This window comes from Callorhinus ursinus, unplaced genomic scaffold (assembly GCF_003265705.2).
Source record: "Callorhinus ursinus isolate GAN/ISIS: 27379988/994484 unplaced genomic scaffold, GSC_fseal_2.0 scaffold45, whole genome shotgun sequence".
Classification (NCBI taxonomy): Eukaryota; Metazoa; Chordata; class Mammalia; order Carnivora; family Otariidae; genus Callorhinus; species Callorhinus ursinus.
In genome coordinates this window covers 9196144-9210434 of record NW_027397107.1, presented here as the reverse complement: position 1 = coordinate 9210434, position 14291 = coordinate 9196144, and the positions used below count along the sequence as shown (strand labels likewise).

The 14291-nt window shown below is 43.8% G+C and overlaps 1 protein-coding gene across 1 annotated transcript in view; it reads left to right on the top strand.

The window, feature by feature from the left end:
- Positions 1 to 14291, top strand: part of AGBL1 (AGBL carboxypeptidase 1) — a 784924-nt gene that overhangs the window by 124146 nt on the left and 646487 nt on the right. Inside the window, exons 5-7 of the mRNA XM_025893095.2 lie at positions 4450 to 4658; positions 10093 to 10258; positions 11245 to 11312. Coding sequence (XP_025748880.2) covers positions 4450 to 4658; positions 10093 to 10258; positions 11245 to 11312 — 443 coding nt within the window. The remainder of the gene's footprint in view (positions 1 to 4449; positions 4659 to 10092; positions 10259 to 11244; positions 11313 to 14291) is intronic.

Below are 14291 nucleotides of genomic sequence, written 5' to 3'. Positions count from 1 at the left end.
GAGTACAGATCCTTTGCCTCTTTGGTTAGATTTATTCCTAGGTATCTAATGGTTTTGGGTGCAATTGTAAATGGGATAGACTCCTTGATTTGTCTCTCTTCTGTCTTGTTGTTGGTGTATAGGAATGCCACTGATTTCTGTGCATTGATTTTATATCCTGCTACTTTACTGAATTCCTGTATGAGTTCTAGCAGTTTTGGGGTGGAGTCTTTTGGGTTTTCCACGTACAGTATCATATCATCTGCAAAGAGTGAGAGTTTGACTTCCTCTTTGCCGATTTGGATGCCTTTGATTTCTTTTTGTTGTCTGATTGCTGTGGCTAGGACTTCTAATACTATGTTGAATAGCAGTGGTGAGAGTGGACATCCCTGCCGCGTTCCTGACCTTAGGGGAAAGGCTCTCAGCCTTTCCCCATTGAGAATGATACTCGCTGTAGGTTTTTCATAGATGGCTTTTATGATATTGAGGTATGTACCCTCTATCCCTATACTCTGAAGAGTTTTGATCAAGAAAGGATGTTGTACTTTGTCAAATGCTTTTTCTGCATCTATTGAGAGGATCATATGATTCTTGTTCTTTCTTTTGTTAATGTATTGTATCACGTTGATTGATTTGCGGATGTTGAACCAGCCTTGCAGCCCAGGAATAAATCCCACTTGGTCATGGTGAATAATCCTTTTAATGTACTGTTGGATCCTATTGGCTAGTATTTTGGTGAGAATTTTTGCATCCATGTTCATCAAGGATATTGGTCTGTAATTCTCTTTTTTGATGGGGTCTTTGTCTGGTTTTGGGATCAAGGTAATGCTGGCCTCATAAAATGAGTTTGGAAGTTTCCCTTCCATTTCTATTTTTTGGAACAGTTTCAGGAGAATAGGTATTAATTCTTCTTGAAATGTCTGATAGAATTCCCCTGGGAAGCCATCTGGCCCTGGGCTTTTGTTTCTTGGGAGATTTTTGATGACTGTTTCAATTTCCTTAGTGGTTATAGGTCTGTTCAGGTTTTCTATTTCTTCCTGGTTCAATTTTGGTAGTTGATACATCTCTAGGAATGCACCCATTTCTTCCAGGTTCTCTAATTTGCTGGCATAGAGTTGCTCATAATATGTTCTTATAATTGTTTGTATTTCTTTGGTGTTGGTTGTGATCTCTCCTCTTTCATTCATGATTTTGTTGATTTGGGTCATTTCTCTTTTCTTTTTGATCAGTCTGGCCAGGGGTTTATCAATCTTGTTAATTCTTTCAAAGAACCAGCTCCTAGTTTCGTTGATCTGTTCTACTGTTCTTTTGGTTTCTAGTTCATTGATTTCTGCTCTGATCTTTATGATTTCTCTTCTCCTGCTGGGTTTAGGCTTTATTTGCTGTTCTTTCTCCAGCTCCTTTAGGTGTAGGGTTAGGTTGTGTATTTGAGACCTTTCTTGTTTCTTGAGAAAGGCTTGTATTGCTATATACTTTCCTCTCAGGACTGCCTTTGCTGTATCCCAAAGATTTTGAACAGTTGTGTTTTCATTTTCATTGGTTTCCATGAATTTTTTTAATTCTTCTTTAATTTCTTGGTTGACCCATTCATTCTTTAGTAGGATGCTCTTTAGCCTCCATGTATTTGAGTTCTTTCCGACTTTCCTCTTGTGGTTGAGTTCTAGTTTCAAAGCATTGTGGTCTGAAAATATGCAGGGAATGATCCCAATCTTTTGGTACCGATTGAGACCTGATTTGTGACCTAGGATGTGATCAATTCTGGAGAATGTTCCATGGGCACTAGAGAAGAATGTGTATTCCGTTGCTTTGGGATGGAATGTTCTGAATATGTCTGTGAAGTCCATTTGGTCCAGTGTGTCATTTAAAGTCTTTATTTCCTTGTTGATCTTTTGCTTAGATGATCTGTCCATTTCAGTCAGGGGGGTGTTAAAGTCCCCCACTATTATTGTATTGTTGTCAATGTGTTTCTTTGCTTTTGTTATTAATTGCCTTATATAATTGGCTGCTCCCATGTTCGGGGCATAGATATTTACAATTGTTAGATCTTCTTGTTGGATAGACCCTTTAAGTAGGATATAGTGTCCTTCCTCATCTCTTATTACAGTCTTTGTTTTAAAATCTAGTTTGTCTGATATAAGGATTGCCACCCCAGCTTTCTTTTGGTGTCCATTAGCATGGTAAATGGTTTTCCACCCCCTCACTTTCAATCTGGGGGTGTCTTTGCGTCTAAAATGAGTCTCTTGCAGACAGCATATGGATGGGTCTTGTTTTTTAATCCAATCTGATAGCCTGTGTCTTTTGATTGGGGCATTGAGCCCATTTACATTCAGGGTAACTATTGAAAGGTATGAATTTAGTGCCATTGTATTACCTGTAAGGTGACTGTTAACTGTCTGTTGTCTGTGTTCGTTTCTGCTCTTTGCTGCTTTTAGGTTCTCTCTTTGCTTAGAGGACCCCTCTCAATATTTCTTGGAGGGCTGGTTTCGTGTTTGCAAATTCCTTTAGTTTTTGTTTGTTCTGGAAGCTTTTTATCTCTCCTTCTATTTTCAATGATAGCCTAGCTGGATATAGTATTCTTGGCTGCATATTTTTCTCGTTTAGTGCTCTGAAGATATCTTGCCAGTCCTTTCTGGCCTGCCAGGTCTCTGTGGATAGGTCTGTTGCCAATCTAATGTTTCTACCATTGTAGGTTACATATCTCTTCTCCCGAGCTGTAAAGCACTGAATTTTTATGTTATTTTTTTTTCACTTACGTGCACTTATATGGTCGTAGGGAAAAATCTGACTTTGAGCTGAAATTTTGCTTCTCCAGTTACAGCTCAGGGGATCTCTCTCACATACACACTCGGCCAGAGGCCTATATTGTCTCATAAGCCAGAGTGAATGGTTTGGGTAATGGAGGAATGCAGTAGTGAGAACAGAGCTGCGAGATTTGGGCATTTGTGCTGAGAGTCAGCTGGTTACAGTCCTGGGATGCACCTTGCCCACAGGAGTAGAGGTGACCAGCTACCTGCTGGAGAGATCTGGGCTCGGACACATTTGTCCACCAAGCCAGTAGCCCAACAGAGGAGGTTATACTGGAAAGGAGCATGTGTTAAGTGCTGAGAGAGGTATCTTGGACTATTCTTCCCTCTGCGTGTCCTCAAAGAGAATTTAAAGCATATCTTGGGAAAATCAGGGTATCATGTACTTACCCCATAGGATGTGTGTCTCATGGGAGGTCTCCACCAGGATCCTTCAGTTACCAAAGAAAAATTGCGGTACTGAAGATATGAAGGGCACCATGGAAACCCTCTGTTACGTTTCCCCATCAGATAGAAGAAAGCCCCATACCGCATCCCCACTGGGTGGACTTCTAGCCACCGCCTGAACATTGTCAGTGTCTTGCTATCCACTACCACAAAGAATCCATCCTCTTGTTGGGTAGCCTTGACTACAAGGAATTCCTTTCTGGGGCTGAGCCAGACCTTGATAATCCAGAAACTGTCTTCCACGCGCTCTAGGAAAAACATGCAACACATCTGTGACACGTGACAGCCTTTCAGCCATCATGGCTCATTCAATGTCTTCTTCTCAAATGAAGTCTTGTAATTTACTCAACCCAGTGACTATACCCTAAGTCTGCTGAGATTTAGCAAAGAAGAATGGAGATCTGGTAGAAATGTCTCTCTCTGTCTCTCTCTCTCTCATTCATTCTTTCAGGCTTGCCCCCCAACACTATTATAATTTTTTTCTGAACTCTTTAAGGGTAAGTTACAGACATTCACATACTCCCGTTGTGAATTCCCTAAACATAAGGATTTTCTCTTACATAAGCACAGGTTACCAAAATTTAATATACATTGATATAATACTATTAGTTAATTTATAGAGCTTATTCAAATTTTACTGACTGCCTCACTAATGCCTTTTGTAGCAAGGGACAAAAATTGTTTTCTGGCTCAGGATCTAAATTGCAATTCTGTATTGTACTTACATGTTATACAAATTCTTTAGCTCCCTCCTTCCCTTCCCTTCCCTTCCCTTCCCTTCCCTTCCCTTCCCTTCCCTTCCCTTCCTTTCCCTCCCCTCCTTCCCCCCCTTTCTCCCCCTCCCCTCCCCTCTTCTCTCCTTCCCCTCCTTTTTTTTTTTTTTTTTTTGCCTTACCTTGACATTTTTGAAGAGTATCAGTCAGATGATTGGTAGCATGCCCCTCATTTTGGGTTTGCAGATTTTCCTCATGGTTAAATTCGGGCTGTGCATTTTGGGCATGAAGACTATAGAAGTGATGCTGTGTCCTTCTCAGTTGCAACATACAAGGTGATGTTCACTTTGATCACTTGGTTAAGCTGACATCTGCCAGTTTTCTCCAATGGAAAGTTGTTGTTAGTCTGTTTATAATAAGTACCTTGAGGGACGTACACCGGACATCCTCAGGCAGGTGTGGCCGGGAGGGCCCGTGATTGACATCCCTTCATCCATTGGTTTCAGAGTCTAACAGCCGCAGGGCTGTGAACAGAGGCTATGTCACCAGCTTGCTCCAGCTGCATCAGGACTGGCACCACCAAGACGTCACCAATACCTACGTGCTGATCCGTCGGGCGCTCCTGCTCAGCCTCAAGCACATTGCCAACCTCCGGTCTGGCAGGGAGGCCTTCCTGGCAGCCCAGGGCATGGAGATCCTCTTCAGCACCACCCAGGTAATTAACCCTGGGGTTACCTCTGGATGACACTTGGATGGTTCCTGATGAACAGAGCTGTGAGGACCTCAGTATATTTCTTGCTGCCTGCTATGCGCAGAGGTTCTGGATTCAAACCCTCATTCGTTTGTTCACTCATGCAGTGATGGGTTCATTCATTTGATTATGTGTTTATGGGCTACACTGTGTGGTGCAGTGGTTAAGAGTGTTCATATCCCAGCCCTAGCACTTACACTTGTGAAACTTTCAGGCCCTCTGGGTCTCAAGTTTCTTCTTTTTTGAAAAGAGGGAAATAATAAAACCTAGCTTGTGGCATGGCCTAAATACGTTAACGTAGAGATGTCTCGTATTTAATGGAGTGCTTGCCATGACTTGGCTGCTTTATGATCGTGAGCAGTTACTGGGGTAATTTGCACTGTGGAATCTGGAGGTGAATACGACAGGCAAGGCCCCTGATCTTGTGGGGTAAACATTGTAGCAGGAGAGTCAGACACTAAGGGAGCAAAAAATTCAATGAGGGAGGTCATTTCATATTGCTCCCTGACATCAATCAAGGCAGGCCATCCACAGTGACTCCCACAGGTGGAGGGAGAATGTGTTTTGCTGGAGAGGACAAGTCTTCTCTGAGCGGGTGACACCTAAGGTGAGACCTGAATTATTGAAAAAGCCGGTCATGCCAAGTTCAAGAGGAACAGCATCCCAGGCAAGAGGGAGCACCTGCAAGGGCTGTTAACTTCTCTGTACTCCAGTGGGATATGTAGTTTCTAGTTTCCTGGATTTCAACCCTAATAACAAAGTCCTTAATTGCACTTGATTAGGACTAATTTAAACACCATAGTGCGAGGCTACATACAGCCACTCTACGGAGGGGAGGTGAAGGCTTCCCAGATATCTGTCATCTGCTCACTCCCTTTCTCTTGGGGCCACAGCAGCCATGCTTGATGCGCATCGTGCTCCCTGCTGTCTTCATATTAGCTTGTCTTCTCTGCACCCCCTTCCTCATTCTCCTTGCTCTTCTCGGGACACTGTCCACTTTTTCTCTACCTGCGTACATCTGAGGCAATGAAGCAGTCAATGAGTGTGCTGTCTTCCAACCATGGTATCTGTAGACTTTTCCTATTAAAACAGAACCCCCCTCCCCCTGCATCTGAACAATAACATCGTACTGGGCTGCAAATAATATCTGATGTTCTGTCTGCTATCACCTGTGGGTTCTCTCCATCAGCACAGCTTTTGGAGCCTCTCCGTCAGGAAAGAGCTGCACTGAACATTCGGTTTCTCTGGGTGAAGTAGTGCTTGGAATTTCTCCAAGCGTCACCATACTTTGTAAGCTTGTGTCCAAGCTTGCCCCACCCATGTCCCCTCTGGTGACCAGCAGTGTGTTCTCTACAATTAGGAGTCTGGTTCTGCAAAGAGGATTTTATTTTGTTTTATTTCATTTCATTTCATTTTATTATTTTATTTATTTTAAAAGATTTTACAAAAAAAAGATTTTACTTATTTAGAAAGAGAGCACGTGAGAGAGCACATGCATGCGAGTGCTCCCACGGGAGTGGGGGGGAGGGGCAGTGAGAGAGGGAGGGACTCCACCCTGAGTGTGGAGTCCAGTGTGGAGCTCAACCCAGGGGCTCGATCTTGCGAGCCTGAGATAATGACCTCACCTGAAATCAAGAGTCAGACACCTAACCGACTGAGCCACCCCTGTGCCCCTGCAAGCAGGATTTTAAAAGCAGTTTCTCAGCAAGTCAGTGAAGACCTCAGCTGTTCAGTAAATGAATTCACAGCAAGCTCCCAGCCTCCAGTTTCTGCTGGGAGTGGACAGGATGTGAGCGGAGGCCGAACTGGCCCTGTGTGCCAGGCTGCTCTAGCCTATGGAGCCTCCAGCACCGGGGCTATAGCTGTTACGGTTTGAGCTGCCCATCAGTCCTCCCCCTCTTCTGCCAGAGAAGGCACTGCAGTCCTTGGATGGCCAACAAGGGAACCTGGGATCTAGTGATGTCATTTTGGTGGCTGTTTGCAAATTATACTGATGATGATGCAGGTGATGCCCATAATAATGAAAGATGAGGAAGGAATAGAATCAGGAGGAGGAGGAGAGGGAAGGAGAAAGGGGAGGGAAGAACATTCTAGACCAGGAAAAGAAATTCAGATTTTATTTCTATCAGGTTTGAAGCAGGGGAGAGACCTGATACAATGTATGCTTTTTGTTTTTTTAATTGTAATAAAATTCATACAATGTGAAGTTGTCCATTTTGGCCATTTTACGGTGTACAGTTTGGTCGTATTAAGTGCCTCCACACTGTTGTATAACCGATCTCTAGAACTCTTGCCATCTTGCTAAACCGAAACTCTATACCCATTAAACTGATTTATGACCTTAAAGGACCATTCTGGCTGCCATTTGGACAGGAGGGCATCCGAGGGCACAGGAGGAGGGAAGGAGAGGTGGGGGGAAGGAAGGGGTTAGCCCATGGGAGCTCAGGCAGAGACACAGACGGCTTTGGCTAGTTGGGAGGAGAACTGGAACTTACATCCAGGATTCCTGGACTTTTCCACTAGAGGGTCTCATTTTCTTATCGTGAAGGTTATTACTAGGGCTCTGTGCTGAGTAGCAGTGGCCTTCTGGGATCTCCTTTCGATTCTTAGGAGATTTTATGAGCTTCGTGATGCCTGCTGACATCCTGCTAGCAAATACTTACTGAGCATGTACTATTGTGCAGGCACTTCGCCTGTTTTAAGTCTGATTCACACACATCCTTATGCGAGAGGTTCTGTTAATATCTCCGCTTTCTAGATGAGGAGACCATAGCACAGAGAGGTGTAGCAACTTGCCAGGGTTATGCCGTTAGTGATCATCAACCTGGGATTTGAATTCAGGTGGCTTTGCTCCAGGATCTGAGCTGAGTGCTATACAGTAGCCCCCCCACCCCCCTCGGGGGTGTATCTTCCAAGATCCCCAGTGGATGCCTGAAACTGCGGAGAGTACCAGACCCGTATCTGCTGTTTTTTTCCTACGCAATCATGCCCATGATAAAATTTAATTTATAAATTAGGCACAGCAAGAGATTGCCAGCAACAACAATTATAAAATAGGACAATTATAACAATATGCTATTATAAAAATTATGGGAATGTGGTCCCTCCCTCTCAAAATATCTTACTGTGCTGTTCTGACCCTTCTTGTGATGATATGAGATTGATAAACAGCCTATGTGAGGAGAGGACATGAGGCACTGGGACGTAGGATTAGGCTCTCGACCTTCTGACGGTACTGCAGAAGGAGCATCATCTGCTTCCAGACTGCGGTTGCCCGTGGGCACCTGAAATCTGGGGAGAGTGAACCCGCGGATAGGGAGCAGCTACTTTCCTCTCGCTTGCTCGTGTCTCACAGAAGTAGTGTATTTATTATTCCAAAGCTAATTCAAAGACGTTAAGTGTGAATTGAATATGTTAAGCACTGTCATATTTCATCATCTCTTCCAAGTAACAGGTGTATTATTGGAAGTGATGGGGAATGTGAGCCAGAAATTTTCACCTTTGCCCCCAATTCTGAGACAGTTGTTCACAGGGGTCCTATCTCTTGGGGTCTTGTCATCTTTGATGCACAGTAAGTGCATTAGTAAGTGCTAATCCCGTGATAGCAGGCGGCTGAGATTGGGGCCCCTTTAAAATCTGCACCCAGAGTGCCTGCCATGCTCCACTTCCCGGCTTGCCACAGTACCTGTCTACACTAGGGAAACCTTGGCAGATGCGTTTGGAAGCAAGGATCATTTTAAAACTCATAAAGGTTTTCCATGGACTGTGTCTACTACACTGTTTCCTACCAACCTGATTTAGGCAGTAATTCACTGTAACCCTAATGCCTTGGTTTCCGTTGATTTTAATATCCCGTCTGTCCCCCAGATTCACCGTGTGGCCCAACCTATCAGGGCAGGTGAGCTTCCCTCCATCCTTCCTCTGACTTTTCACCTGCACCATCCTATGCAAAATAAAACACAGGATTATTGTCACATTCATCAGTAACAATACCAGTGACAATCACAGACACAACTGGCTTACAAAATGCTGGTAATTTTGAGAGTCCCCTGGCTTGTCCTTGGCTCTGTGCCTCCTAAGAATGAAGCTCAGAGCCTGACCTGTGATGAGCCATCTACCCTCCCTCTCTCCCTCCCCCATGCTTAGTTCTTGCTTTTTCCAGTACTGATACTTTTCACTAAGCACTAAAAATCATTTGACCAGTCTCAGGGATGAGGTAGCCTTGACTGATTCATTTTCCATGGAGAATGTTTCCTGCTGTGGGTTCAGGACACCTGATGGGTACCGTTTGAGCACACTGAAGGGGAAATAGCATTTTGATTGTGTTAAAACATTCCTGGTTTGAATGTTGAGCTTACTGTTTTTTTTTTTCTTTTTTTTTAATCATTTGGATAGTTTGAATTCATGGCTAAAAGTTTGTTAAATTTTTTTCTCCATGTTTTTTTATGTGAAGCTGCCTGTAATGTGGGCCTGGAGATACCACAGCATAGTGTCATCACAGTCCCTCTGCCCTGTGGCAGGTGCTCAGCATCCACCATTCTACTACTATGACTTGTTGGCCTTAGAGCTCCTTTAGGAACCCCTTAGGAATATCAGATTGGAAGCTCACACTTGTCAACTTTCTGTATGACGTCAATAGACAAAGCATTTACTAAGAGTCTGAAGAAAATGGCCTATTTTTTTTGCCAAAGAGTTACCGACTTACTCCCAACACTCTCTTTTAATTTAGTAAACTTGTTTTTGCATTTTTCAAAGTGTCTGAAAAGAAGGGTCTTGTCAGGTTGCATCAGTATCAAAATGTTATATCTGCAAACCCAATTTTCCTTTGCTTTGGGTAGGTACCAAGAGGGATCAACACTGTGGGCTCTGAGAACAGGCATGTTATTTAATTTAGGTACTTGGGATTCACTTAGTCTTTTTTTTTTTCTGATTTCATATTTTATCTTTTTTCCTTTATGGTTTTCTATCCAGATAATAGCTGAAAGAGGAAAGTAAGGCTTCCATCAATTCGGCTACTCATTCTCTAATTTAGGTAATAATTCACAATGACACTTGGATGACGGAAGGAAGATGCTCCCCTCCTCTCCCCCTGGCTCTCCTGGACAATGTCTTCCCTTAGCCACAGTGTCCCCTGAAAAACTTTTAAGTCTCTTTTCAGACTAAATTCCTTCCAATCACATATGAGCTGTGAAAAATAAATAAAAATAAAAATGCAGATTATGCCCTGGGCCAAAGCCGATTGTACATTAGACAGATTCTCCATTAGAATGTTCCAAATAGACATTCTCCATTAAGGATGTTTACTGCCCATGGGTGTAATTCATTACCTGAACTACTGATCTAACAAGGGCACCCTGTGTGAGGTGTCAGCGTCTGACAGGGTCTTCTCTTTGTTCAGAACTGCCTGGATGACAAAAGCTTGGAGCCTGTCATCTCCGTCGTAATTCAGATCCTCAGACAGTGTTACCCAAAGAGCCCGCTTCCCCTGGTCACACCCTGCAGCGCTTATGCCTTCCCGGTCCCTGGGAGCATGCCCTCCGAACCTCTGTGTGTTCTAACCGAAGGTAAAGTCAGTGGGTAATGATGAGCTGTACGGTGAGTTTTGCATGTTGGCAATATTTCTGAGGCATGTGGATGAAAGTAGAATCAGTGCTCTTACAGGCTAACTGTAAATGTCCAAGAAGCTAATTAGAAAAATGCATGAAAAACCAAGCTTTTCATAGACAGAATGGACAGATACTAAGCTCACTTATTTTGTTCTTAATTATTAACTGTTGCCATTTTGCCCGGTGGTTGTTGAATGCCTGTATGGTTATCTCGGCTAATTTAAAAAAAAATGTATTTGCAGTCCCATGATTGAGGCTCTACTGTACTGACTGTACTGTACTGCAGTCCCATGATTGAGGCTCTACTGTACTCTACTGTCCCATGATTGAGGCTTTACTGTACAGGCTCTACTGTACGGCTCTGGAATTAATTTGCCTTAAGGATGAACTTGAAATAAAACTTGGGCTATTTACAACCCCATGCTAGTGACATTAAATGCATGCAAGTATGATTATTCAATCTTCGTGAAAATTTTGGTGTCAAAAGAGTCTAGTGCCTTTCAACCCTGCCCTCCTTCCACAGAACAGATTTTCCATCAGCATCAGCTTGCCATAGTGGCACTGGGTACTTTCTGTGGTCCCTTCTTATTAAAATTAGGGAGTCAGTCAAGGTGCTGAGTTATAGTGAATTTTACCTGTATGTGATCTCCAAACTTTGGCAATGTTGTTTGCATAAATAGTTGTGAATTGGGCAGGGCAACCCAGAATGGTATTCATATGTCATTTTATTCTGCACTCATTTTGCATTTGACGTGGGGCAATTTAGACTTCATGGAATAGTGCTCTCTGTGCCTCTGTATATGTGATTTGTATCAGAGTGTGTTGGGATATGGTGCACTTGATAATGAGCCACTTACTCAGTGGTATTAGCCACTGTGTGGTGAGAATCCAAATCCAAGGCACAGGGGAAGCCTCATTCATTTTACTTCTTTTTCTCCATGCAGAGGATTTTGAAGATGATGCTGAGGAGGAAGTGGATAAAGATTCAGACTCCGAAGATATGAAAGAGCAAGTAGGTACACCAGCCCTCTCTTCTAGTGGTCTCCACCATTGGCATCTCCCAGAGGGAAATACCGCTGTGTCCAGCTAAACACACTTTTGTACTTGCATGCCAGTGCCTGGCCCACAGCGGTTCTCACTAAATGACCAGCTACGAATGTTGATTTCCGTCCTGGTAGGTCCCAAACAACATCTCATTGTAAAGTCAGAGGTCGTCTGTTACCAAGGCACTCACATTCTGTCAGGATGAGCTTTTTGATAGACCCTTCAGGGTGGTATATGTCATTAGTGTGAATGGCATTCAGGCAAAGAGACCATGGAAGCATTTCCTAGGAAACTTTTTCTGGTAGATCTCACCTGTCTCCACAAGTCACTCTCCTTGTCTACCCACTCTGCTCAGGACTCCTGTGTTGTATGCTTCCATTTACCTCCCAGTCTATGAGAACTGTGCTCACTCGGGTACGTGATGTACGCTTGGACCAGCAAGGGAGTGGTCCCCTTTGGTCTCTATCCCATAATGGCCCATGGTATGTAAAGGAGAGGTTAGCAAACTTTCTGGAAAAGATCAGACTGTAATTAGTTTAGGCTTTGTGGACCTACAGTTTCTGTCACCATTACTCAGCTTTGCTGTTAGGGCACAGGAAGAATCTATAGACAATAGGTAAATGGTAGGGCATGGCTGTGTTCCAGGAAAACTTTTCTTGACAAGAAACAGGCAATGGGACATAGTTTACTGACTGCATTTCTAGGAAGGGACTATTGTCATTTTGCCTGTGGATAATTCTTTGCTGTGGGGGATTATCCTGTGTATCAAGGGATGGTTTAGCAGTGTCCCTGGCTTCTACTCACTAGATGCCAGTAGCACTTACCCCTTGGTCCCCCCTTCGTCCCCAAGTCATGAACCAAAAATGTCTGCAGGAATTGCCAAGTGTCCTTTGTCGGGGGAGCAATATCACTGCTTCAGAATAATGATAACGTATCTCCGAGTTGTGATTTTGCTTCTGTTTCTGCTGGTGGAGGTGGACGCGGACCAGCCCCCTCAAATTATAGCCCCTTAATTTTGTCATCTGCAAAATAAGACTGAGAAGTAAATGCTACTTTTTATAACATTCCTGGAGATGAAAACTGAATTTAAAAAAATCTATCATCTGTCTATTTATTTGCCTATCATCATCCATCCATCCATCCGTCGACCCATCCACCCACTTCCTCTTTTCCTGCCCTCCCTTCTTTTATTCTTCCCTTCCCTCCTACCTACCTACCCATCTAGAGCATTCTCTAGAGTTCTGAGTTCTCTATCGTAAGGTGGTAGCCGCAGACTCATAGAGGCTACGGCTCAGCCTCTAGGTTAAGACTGCTATTGACCCTCCAGTGTTCTCAGAGTTTTGTTGATAAATGGAATCATTTCTGAAGTCATCAGTAGTAAATTGTATCTTTGCCGTGGCTTGACAGCACTGGCCTATTGAGTATTCGCTGAATTATTTGAATAATACTGTGCTGTGGTGATCGTTCATCAATGCCACTTTCCCCTACCCTCTTCCTTGCTCTTTGATAACTGGTTGTCTGATGCAGAGTGTCAGTTGCCTCTTGTATCTGATGTACAGGGACAAGCTGCATCCCGGTGCCTGACTCACGCCGCACGGGATGGAGAGCGTTCAGACGTTCTCCTTTTCCCCCACCGCACTGCAGATGTTGGCGGGTTGGGGTGGAGTGAAACCCAAACAAAGCAACAAATCCAGCTGGGAAAGAAGCACAGGACAAATTGGTGAGGGCTTGGAAACTATTCATCAAAGCCTTCGAGCCAAAAGGAGAAGATGAGAAGTCAGTGTGTGAATGTGAATCAGAGAAACAGGGCACATCGGACTCAGGGCTTGATTCTGGGGTGTTGCAAAAGAGCAAGGGAACTGGCGTTCCAGCAAACTGCTTTTCCCTCGTGAACCCAGAAGCATTTGCTGCAAGAAATGTGGGCAAGAAGCCGGGAATATTTGTTTCTGGTCATAGATCCGAGCCAGGCTGTTAACTGATGGCCTTTTCATTTGAAAAGTCTTAGTTAATAATTGGGCTCAGCTGTTTAGAAAGAATGATTAAAAGGAACTTTTCTCTGTAAAGGGTCTTGAGAATGGAAACTTGGGTGACTTTCTTTGAAAACTCAGTGTCAACATAAGAGAAACTTACAAGAAGTATAGACCAGATGTTGGCTGTGTTTTTTTTTTTTAAATATATTTTTTTATTCTTTGTGAACACAGCTGTTTGATTTGGACAAACTCTGAAGAGGAGAAGGATAAACAGAGTGACTTCAAGCTCTCCTCTCCTTTGCTCCCTCTTTTCCTTCCTTTTCAGTTTTTTGTTTCTTGCAGGTACCTTCTTGGCGGTGATCCATGTGGGAAGCAGCAGGCTAATTTCCTGGGGATAGTAATATGATACAAGGGCAAACAAGGCATAGATTTTTTTTTAAGATTTTATTTATTTATTAGAGAGCGAGCGAGCGAGCAACAATATGAGAGGGGAGAGAGTCAGAGGGAGAAGCAGACTTCCTGCTGAGCAGGGAGCCCGATGTGGGACTCGATCCCAGGACTCCGGGATCATGACCTGAGCCTAAGGCAGTCGCTTAACCAACTGAGCCACCCAGGCACCCAAGGCATAGATTTTTATCTTCAAAGAGTTTGCAGTCTAGTGAACTTGGAGGTTGTCCTTACCAGAGTTCAAATCATCATCTTCGAAAGGGTGGTACGCTCAAGTGTAAGGCTGGGGAAAGTCAATAATATCTGAAAGGTCCAATCTGAGGAAGAAGGGCCAGAAAGCATGATCTGGATTAGATGGGTCCCAGAATCCTAAATGATGACTCCTCCCTGGGTTGCTATGAGGACACAGACACAGGGCCATCCCTGAATAAGTATAAATGTTATTTATAAGAAACAGAGAAGGAGGGGAGAACCAACCCGAGTGCCAGGAGATTCAGAGACCGAGATATAAAACTCTGGGAACCAGGGAT